General features: G+C 48.1%; 1 protein-coding gene across 1 annotated transcript in view; it reads left to right on the top strand.

The window, feature by feature from the left end:
- Nucleotides 1-10,000, top strand: part of LOC113818957 (maternal embryonic leucine zipper kinase) — a 46,945-nt gene that overhangs the window by 17,651 nt on the left and 19,294 nt on the right. Inside the window, exon 13 of the mRNA XM_070117343.1 lies at nucleotides 2,796-2,899. Coding sequence (XP_069973444.1) covers nucleotides 2,796-2,899 — 104 coding nt within the window. The remainder of the gene's footprint in view (nucleotides 1-2,795; nucleotides 2,900-10,000) is intronic.

The raw sequence follows: 10,000 nt of genomic DNA, 5'->3' as shown, positions 1-10,000 counted from the left end.
TTTCTCTCTTTCTTATCTATCTATCTATCTATCTATCTATCTATCTATCTATCTATCTATCTATCTATCTATCTATCTATCTATCTATCTCCCTCCTCTTTCTCTCTTCCCACCCCTCATTCGACGAGTGGAAATAATGGAAAAAAAAAAAAAATAATAATAAAAAATAAAACCGAAGTGCACCATGTTTTAACAAAATCTCATAAACACACGTCAGTTCTGTACATTTGTATAAGGGACCAAGGAATTCGCCGGTTAATTCAGTCATCGCCTTCAGTTAGGGAAGCGAGCACGGATACGAGAGACACACGCACACACACACGGGCATGTACACTTAAAAAAAACTTTTAACACGCACACGCCGACGAGACACGCGCATGCACACCCTAAACACACACGTACGCTCACACGCAAACTCTTTTTTTTCTTGCTTATACCTCACTTATACTTACTCCTCACTTATACCTCACTTATACTTACTCCTCACTTATACCTCATTTATTCCTCACTTATACTTACTCCTCACTTATACCTCACTTATACTTACTCCTCACTTATACCTCACTTATACTTACTCCTCACTTATACCTCATTTATTCCTCACTTATACTTACTCCTCACTTATACCTCACTTATACTTACTCCTCACTTATACCTGCTTAGTCTACATGCCTCTTCTTGTTCGCCTCCGGGCCTCTTGCCGCCTCTTGCCTCTTGCCTCCTGCCTCCTGCTCGCCTCCTGCCTCCTGCCTGCTGCTTTTCTTACCCGCTTGGCCTGCATGCTCGCCCCGGTATCTTAATGCTGGGCAGCGCTGGCCGATTATCGACAAGGGGGTTTTGGCGAGGAGAGAGAGAGAGAGAGAGTTTCCATTGTGGGGTGTATCAGAGCGTGTCTTGGGGGTGGGGGGGTGAGGGGGGTGGGGGTATGTGTGGGGGTGGGGGGGGGTGAGGGGATGTTGGGGTGGGGTGTGTGTGTGTAGGGGGGAGTGTTTGTGTGTGGGGATGTGGGGGGAGTGTTTGTGTGTATGTGTAGGGGGTGTTTGTGTGAGTGTGGGGGGTGGAGTGTGTGTGTGTGTGTGTGTGTGTGTGCGTGTGTGTGTGTGCGCGTGTGTGTGTGTGCGTGTGTGTGTGTGTGTGCGTGTGTGTGTGCGTGTGCCGGGGCCGAGGGGAGGGAGGGGTTGAGGGGGTTGGGGTGTGTGTGTGTGTGGCGAATTGGATTAGGATATTTACAGGCCGTAAGCTCGGGGTGTCGTTGCAAGTGCTTGTTCGAGTGTTGGGGTGGGAGGAGGGGGAAGGGGGGCTGTGAAGAGGGGGAAGGGGTGGGGGGGTTGAGAGTGGGGGAGTGGTCTTCACTATTGTTCTGCATGTTATCATCATCATCATCTTTATTATTATCGTCATCTTTCATCAATATCACCAACACAATCACAATCAGTCACAATATCACTATAATCATCATTATCATCACTATAATCATCATCACCACCATCATCATCATCATCATCATCATCATCATTATCATCATTATGATTATGTCTTGTTTTCTCAACATTCTTGATTATTTGAAGTGTTAATGATTTTATCATATGGATTCTTTTTAATTAACATTGACCTTCATCTCTGTTTATTATGATAATGATAATATCACTATCGTTATTGGTGTCATAATCATCATCATTATTATTATTATTATTATTATTATTATCATTGTTATTGTTATTGTTATTATTATTATTGTTATTATTATTATCATTGTTATTGTTATCATTATTATTATCGTTGTTGCTGTAATCTTTTTTGTCATTGTCATCTGTGTTATACTTCCTTGCTCGCTTTATTTTTCCCTTAATTTTTTGTCTTTTTTAACTGAACGAGTGAACGTCGAGCTTGCCAATTCTCCCTTATGAAATCCTGCATGTCTCAAAATAATTCTTGACAGCACGGAGGCTATTATGTAGCTGTTCGCTCGCTTTCTCTTTCTCTTTTTCTTGGTCTTTCTCTTTCTCATAGTCTGTCTTTCTCTTTTTCTTTGTCTTTCTCTTTCTCATTGTCTTTCTTTCTTTTGTCTTTGTATTTATCTCTCTATTTTCTTTTTTTGTCTTTCTTTTCTCTTTGTCTTTCTCTTTTTCTTTCTCTTTCTCTTTCTCTTTTTCTATTTGCCTTTCTCTCCCTCCCTCATCCCCCCTCCGCTCTCGCTCCCTCTCCTCTCCTATCCTCTCCCTCTCCCTCTCCCTCTCTCCCTCTCCCTCTCCCTCTCCTCTCCCCTCCTCTCCCCTCCTCTCCTCCTCCTCTCCTCTTCTCTCCCTCTCCTCTTCTCTCCCTCTCCTCTTCTCTCTTTCCTTTCTCTCTCTCTCCCTCTCCTCTTCTCTCCCTCTCCTCTTCTCTCCCTCTCCTCTTCTCTCTTTCCTTTCTCTCTCTCTCCCTCTCTCTCTCTCTCTCTCTCTCTCTCTCTCTCTCTCTCTCTCTCTCTCTCTCTCTCTCCCTCTCCCTCTCCCTCTCCCTCTCCCTCTCCCTCTCCCTCTCCCTCTCCTCTCCCTCTCCCTCTCTCTCTCTCTCTCTCCCTCTCTCTCTCCCTCTCTCTCTCCCTCTCATCTCCCTCTCATCTCCGTATCACTCCCTCCCTCCCATTTCCCCCTCTTTCCCAACGATTCAAAACCCCGTTTGCCAGAACCGAATTAAAAATCGTAAGACCACCGATTAAAAATTGACTTATTTACCCTATTTTTCTCTCTCTCTTTCTCTCCCTCTGCCTCTGCCTCTGCCTCTCTCGGTCCCGACTTCCGACGACCCCGCAGAACCTGTACAACGTGAGCACGACGGCCAGCAAGAACCCGGACCAGGTGCTGAACGACCTGCGGAGGGCGCTGCTCAACAAGGGAATCCTGTGCAACCAGAAGGGGTGAGTAGGCCTATCTCTGTGTGCTGTCATGTTATTTATTATTATTATTATTATTATTGTTATTATTTAGGTCTTTTGGAAAGGTATTGGTCGTGGTGTTTTTTTTTTTTTTTTTTTTGAGGTTGGTCGTGTTGGTTGTGATTGGCTGTTTTTGTTGTTGTTGTTGTTGATTCTTTTGTTTTCTGTGCGCGCGTACGTGTGATTGCATGTGCGTTCACAGACGGATATGTATATATATGTGTGTGTGTTTGTTTGTTTGTTTGTTTGTTTGTGTGTGTGTGTGTATGTGTTTGTGTGTGTATGTTTGTTTGTGTGTGTGTTTGTATGTGTGTGTGTGTGTGTTTGTTTCTGTGTCTGTCTGTCTGTCTGTCAGTTCAGATAAGAGTCAAAAAGCAATGGACGAAACGCATAACGGTGTTCATGTTATTGCGTGATTTAATGGTTTGGTCCGCGTTTCTTCCTCGATTTTTTTCCAGTATTATTTCAACTTCTTTTTTTTGCTTGCTTGCCTGCTTTTGCTTTGTACAAACGACTGATGCGCGTTGTTGATTTTCTTTGCGGTTTACATGGTATGTATTTTGATCGAATTACCTTTCGTTTTTTGTATTTATTTCTCTGTATTTTCTTCCAATTATCGTTTATTCGTCTTTTTTTTATGTATATGTTTTTTAGTTATATCTGCCTCATTTTCTTGTTTTGTGTATTTTCACGCGTCTATTTTCTTCCAGTTCTCATTTGCTTTTTTTTTCTTCTCTCTCTCTCTTCTTATCATCTTCGTTTTTCTTTTCTATTCTTTTCTATCTTCTCCGTCATGACAGGAGCAAAAAAAAAAAAAAAAAAAGGAAGAGAATGCGACGAAAGGAGAGTTTGGAAATGGGGAAAATCGTTAAAGATGGGGAAAGGAATGATACGAGAGGAATAAGGGAAGGAAAGAAAAGAAAAGAGAACAAAAATCAGTGGTTGATAAACGGAGGAAAACAAAAACAAAAGTGAGGACGAATATATGAAACGAGATAAGAATATGGTCACAGATGAAAAAGAGTGAAAATAAATAGAAAGTAAGGAGAGGGTTAAAGAAAGAAAGAGAGAGAGAGAGAGGAAGAAATAGAGAGATAAAGGGAGGGAGGGATTAAAAGCAGTTGCTAAATGATGACAATGGGAAGGAGAGAACGAAGACAAGAGAGAGAGAGAGTCATGGGAAGGAGAGAAGACAGAAGATAAAAAAAACATAAAAAGAGAGAGAGAGAGAGAGAGAGAGAGAGAGAGAGAGAGAGAGAGAGAGAGAGAGAGAGAGAGAGAGAGAGAGAGAGAGAGAGAGAGAGAGAGAGGAGAGGAGATTCTGCTTCCCCGTGGGCGTGGTCCGGTTCAGTGTACTACGAGACAGGTTGGAAGCACTGTGGGCGTAGGGGGAGGGGGAAGGGATTGGGAGAGGGGTTGGTGGGCGTAAGGGGAAGGGGGAGGGGAGGGGAGTGGGAACGCTTTGATGGGCAGGGGGAAGGGAGGGGGAGGTTTGGTGGGTAAAGGGGTAGAGGGAAGGGGGTGGTTTGGTGGGCAAGGGAGAGAGGATGGGGAGGTTTGATGAGGGGGAGGGGAAGGGAGAGGGAGGTTTGATGATGGGGAGGGGAAGGGAGAGGGAGGTTTGATGAGGGGGAGGGGAAGGGAGAGGGAGGTTTGGTGATGGGGGAGAGGGGAGAGGGGGACGTTTGGTGTGGGGGAAGGGAGGGGGAGGTGTGATGGGGAGGAGTTAGGGGAAGGTTTGGTGGGCAAGGGTAAGTTTGAGAGTGAGATTTAGTGGGGATAGGGATGGGGATGGGGAGATTTGGTTGACAGGGGGAAGATGAGAGGGGGGAGGTTTGGTAGGCGTAGGGGGAAGAGGGAGGGAGGGGGTTTGGTAAGTAGGGGGGAGGGGAGATGGGAGGTTGGTAGGCGTAGGGGTAGGGAGTACTAATGCATGGGCGTGGGGAAAACCCTGGCATGGGTATAGGCATGGGATGTAGTGTATGGGTGGGGCAAGGGGATAGGATGGAGGAAGAGGGGGAGAAAGACCAAGGCATGGGAGGTTGGGGGATGGATAGGGGGAGGGGCGGGAAGGGTAAGGCATGGGTATAAGGGAGGGGTAAGGGTGACCAGGGTATGGGTATGGGGAAAGGGGGACGCGGGTGATGGGTGGGGAGGGAAGGAAGATGGATGGAGACATGGGGACGGAGAAAGGGGAAGGGGAAAAGGGGAGGGCTAAGGGTATGGGTATAAAGCTGGAAGAGGAAGGGAGGGCATTGGGCATACACCAAGGGGAGAGAGGGGCATGGGCATAAACCAAGGGGATGGAGAGAGGGGTATGGGCATCAACCAGGGGGAGGGAAACGAGGGCATGGGCGTACACCAGGGAAAGAGAGGGGGCAAGGGCATACACCAAGGGGATGGAGAGAGGGGGGTATGAGCATCAACCAAGGGGAGAGAGGAGGGCATTGGGCATAAACCACGGGGAGGGAAGAGGGGTTGAGGGAGGGATGAGGGATGGGGTATGGGGGGAAGGGGAATCGGCGAGGGAGGGGGAGGGGGAAGGGGAATCGCCGAGGGAAGGGGAGGGGGAGGGGGAAGGGGAATCGCCGAGGGAAGGGGAGGGGGAGGGAGGAGTTTATCGGGCTGGAAAGGAAAGGGTCTGTTGATGGAGGCGATAATGGCCACGGGGATATGATTATTTTCTCGCGCTATTTATGGCTTTGGTGATACTCTTCACCTGGGGACTCGGGTGGGGAGGGGGAGGAGAGGGGAGAGGGGTATAGGGGGCGAGGGGAGGGGAGTATAGGGGGCGAGGGGAGAGGGTTATAGGGGGCGAGGGGACGGGGATAGAAGGGGCGAGGGGAGAGGGGTATAGGGGGCGAGGGGAGGGGGATATAGGGGGCGAGGGAGGGGGTATAGGGGGCGAGGGGAGGGGGGTATAGGGGGCGAGGGACAGGGAAGGGGAAGGGAGGAAGGGGGATTGTAAGGGAGGGGAGAAATGGGGGTTGGGGAAGGGAAGGGAAGGTTGAGGGTATAAGGTTGCGAGGGACAGGGGAAGGGAGGGGAGGGAATGGGGAAGGGAAGGGAGGGTAGGTGAATGGAAGGGAATAGAGGGAGAGGGAAAAGGAAGGGAGGAGAGGGGAGGGGAGGATAGTTGAATGGAAGGGGATTGGAAGGGAATGGAGGGGAGGTGAACGGAAGGGAAGAAAAGCGAATGGAGGGAGAGGGGAAGGGAGGGGAGGGAAGGGTAGTTGAATGGAAGGGGAGGGATGGTGTTGTTTTACGGATATTGCAAATAATGATCTTTTTCATATGATTTTCCTGTATTTGTGGTCTTATCTGTTGTTATTGTTGTCCTGTTGATTTTTTATGAGTGAAGGGAAAATGAATTTTTTTTATGAGTGAAACTAAAATGAATTACTGGTATTTTGAGAGAGAGAGAGAGACCGAGAGAGAGACAGAGAGAAACAGAGAGAGAGAGACAGAGAGAAAGACAGCCAGAGAAAGACAGACAGACAGAGAGAGAGAGAGAGAGATCGGAGGGCACCCCTTGGGCACCGTCGAGAAAAATGGCGCGCGCTTATTAACAGATCGCCATCGGAACTCGCCCATCTGATCGGTAATTGATTCCCGCGCCGCGCCTCCCCTGCCTCCACGCCCACCCTCGCCTTATCCTCGTGTCCCTTCTTCCTCTTTATCCTTTGTCGTTTTTCCTTTTTCTTCGTTTTTCTCTTTATTCCTTGTACCTTCTCTTCCTTTGGCCTTTATTTCTTGTTCCTTGTCTTCCCTTCTCTTTATTTCGTGTTCCTTGTCTTCCCTTCTCTTTATTCCTTGTTCTTTATCTCTCTTTCTCCTTTGCTTTTGCTCCTCTTCGTTTCTCCATATTCCTTGTTCCTTCTCTTTCTTTGTCATTTGCTTTTGCTCCTCTTCGTTTCTCCTTATTCTTTGTTCCTTCTTTTCTTTTACCCTTTGCCTTTGCTCCTTCTCTTCCTTTCTCCTTATCCCTTATTCGTTATCCCTTGTTCTTTCTCTTCCTTTCTCCGTATCCCTTGTTTATTCCCTGCCTTTTTCTTTATCCCTTGTTCCTTCTGTCCCTTTCTCAATCCCTTGTCCCTTCTCACTCCTCTCCCCTTACCCTTTGTTTTCTCTCTTACCGCATCCACCCTCTATCTTCTACCCTCTCCTTCTCATCTCTCTCCCCCATTCTCCTCTCCCTCCAACTCTTTCCCTTCTTCCATCCTCTTCCCTTTTCCCCCACCCTCTCCCTCCCTCTCCTCTCTCCCCCTTTCCCTTACTCTCCTCTCTCTTCCTCCCTCTCCTCCCTTCCTCCCTCCTCCCTCCCTCCCTCCCTCCCTCCCTCCCTCCCTCCCTCCCTCCCTCCTCCTCCCTCCCTCCCTCCCTTTCCTCTCTTCCTCCCACTCTTTCCCTTCTCCCTTCTCCTCTCTTCATCCCACTTTATCCCTTCTCCCTCTCTCTTTCTTCCCTCTCCCTTTCTTCCCTCTCCCTCTCCATGCCTCTTAGCCGACTCCTCCCCTCTCTCTCCCTCTCCCTTTCTTTCTCTCCTTCTCCCTCTCTCTTTCTTCCCTCTTTCTTCCCTCTCCCTTCTCCCTCTCTCTTTCTTCCCTCTTTCTTCCCTCTCCCTTCTCCCTCTCTTTCTTCCCCTCTCCCTCTCCCTCTCCATGCCTCTTAGCCGACTCCTCCCCCTCTCCACCCTACGTATCTCTGCTATGCCCTTTCCATCCCCCCTGACGGTAAGGAACGTACATACATCTCCCCTCCTCCCCCCCCTTCCCCTCACCCCTCTCCTTCCTCCGCCGTTCCATATCCTATTCCCTGTCTTCCTCATCCTTTTTATTTTATTTTTTTTTTCTTACACTTTCTCTCTTATCTTTTCTCCCTTTTTTCTTCTATTTCTTCCTCTTCTGTCTTTTCTTCCTCCTCTTCTCTTACTCCAGTTCCTTTTCCTCATCTTCTACCTCCTCCACCTTCTAGGAGGAGGATAAGGAGAAGAAGAAGAAGTAGAAGTAGAAGTAGAAGAAATAAAAGAAGAAGAAAAAGAAGAAAGAAAAAAAGAAAAGAAGAAGAAGAAGAAGAAGAAGAAGAAGAAGGAGAGAGAAACGATCGGGAAGAGGGGGGGGGGGCGGAGGGTGATGATCACAGGTTGCGTGTCTCGGGGCCGAGTTTCAATTACATCTTGATAAGCGTTATCGCGGGTGCTGGGGGTATCGCCGTCCCGACACCCTCCCTCTCACCCGCTTTGGTCGGAGAGGAGGAGGAGGAGAAAGGAGGGAAGGAAGGAAAGAAAGAAAGAGGGTATTGAGAGGAAAGAGGGAAGAAAGAAAGGAGGAGGGGAGAGGGATGAAAGGAAGAAAGAAACAGAGAGGAAAGAGGGAAGAGAAAGAAAGAATGGAAAAAAAGAAAGAAGGGAAAAGAAGAAAGAAAGGAAGGAAAAGAAGAAAGAAAGGAAATGAAGAAAGGGAAGAGAGAGAGAGAAGATAGATAGATAGGGAGAGGGAAAGAGAGAGAGAGAGAGAGAGAGAAGAAAAAAGGAGAGACGCGAGCCAGGTGTAATTTAGGGTCGTTAACGTGGGAACGCCATCTTGGATCGAGGGAGACGGGGGAGGGGTGGGGGGGAAGGGGAAGGGGGGTGGGAGGAGGGGATAAGGGGAAGGGGAGTGGGAGGAGGGGATAGGGGGAGGAGGTGGAGGTAGGGGAAGGAAGTGGGGTTAGGGGGAAGGGGAGTGGGAAGAGGGGAAAGGGGGCGAGGGGGAGGGGAAGGGGGAAGGGGAAGGGAGGAGGCGAGGGGGAGGGGAAGAGGAGGGGATATGGCAGGGAATTGGGGATAAAGAGGAGGGGGGATAAGGTTGTAATTGGTGGGGATGGGAAGGGGTGGGGGGCGAGGGGTTGGGGAAGGGGGAGGGAAAGAAGAAGGGGAAGGGAATTGGGAATATGATGGCAGGGTAAGGGAAAAGAGGGGGGTGAATAGGGGATTGGGAAATGGGAAGAGGAGGAAAATAGTAAGAGAAAGCGGGTAGGATAATGGAAGAGGAGAAGGAAGGAGACGTAAGTTGGAAGGAGTGAAGGCGAGGGGGAGACGGAGAAGATATTGTAAGAGGGAAGAGGAGGAAGAAGAGATGAAGGGGAGATAGAGAGAGCGGTAAGGAGGAAAAAAGGTAAGGGTGAGGAGGATAATAAAGTAAGGAAGAGGTGGGAGGGGGGGGGGAGGAGGAAACCAAGATTTAAATAAAAGTAGAATTATTTGAGTTGGGGGTGGGGGGTGGGGGAGGGTTTTAGATGTATTTCAGAATGTGTATTGTCTTTTTGCTGTTTCTTCTTCTTCTTCTTCTTCTTCTTCTTCTTCTTCTTCTTCTTCTTCTTCTTCTTCTTCTTCTTCTTCTTCTTCTTCTTCTTCTTCTTCTTCTTCTTCTTCTTCATACATGCGAAGAAATGCAGCGGATGGGGGAATCGGTCTGTACATTAGATAATTTCTATAGCATTTTTAAATGTTTTATTTTTATTATTTTAGTTGGGGATTTTCTGTGTTGGGGATACTTAGGAGGGGAGTATGTGCTATTATCATTATTATTATTGATATTGTTATTATTATTATTATTATCATTTTTAATATTATTATTATTATTATTATTATTATTATTATTATTATTATTATTATTATTATGATTATTATGATTATTCCAAGCACCGGAAGAGAGAGACAGAGACAGAGAGAGAGAAGGGAGAAAAAAAGAAAAAGAAAAGAGAGAAAAAAAATCATAACGGATCCAGAACCATATATACGCCTCGATCCTTTGACCTCGCTTGACCTTCTGGGGGGCTTCCTTAAGGGTGGTCACGGGAGGTGGTCTTGCTTTCCTGCAGAGGAGTTGGGAGGAGAGGGAGAGGGGAGAGGGAGGGAAGGGGGGGTGAGGGGGAGGGAAGGGTCTGTGGGGGAGAGGGGGTAGGGTGTGTGGAAGTTGGGGGTTGGAGGGGGAGGAGGGGAGGGAAGGGTGTGTGGAGGGTGTGGGAGGGGAGGAAGGGTCTGTGGAGGGGGAAGGGGGGGAAGGGTTTGTGGAGGGTGAGGGGGATGGGGGAGGGAGGGAA

Source organism: Penaeus vannamei, chromosome 40, assembly GCF_042767895.1.
Source record: "Penaeus vannamei isolate JL-2024 chromosome 40, ASM4276789v1, whole genome shotgun sequence".
NCBI classification, from domain to species: domain Eukaryota; kingdom Metazoa; phylum Arthropoda; class Malacostraca; order Decapoda; family Penaeidae; genus Penaeus; species Penaeus vannamei.
Note: the sequence above shows the minus strand (reverse complement) of the source record. Positions and strands in the feature narration are given on the sequence as shown.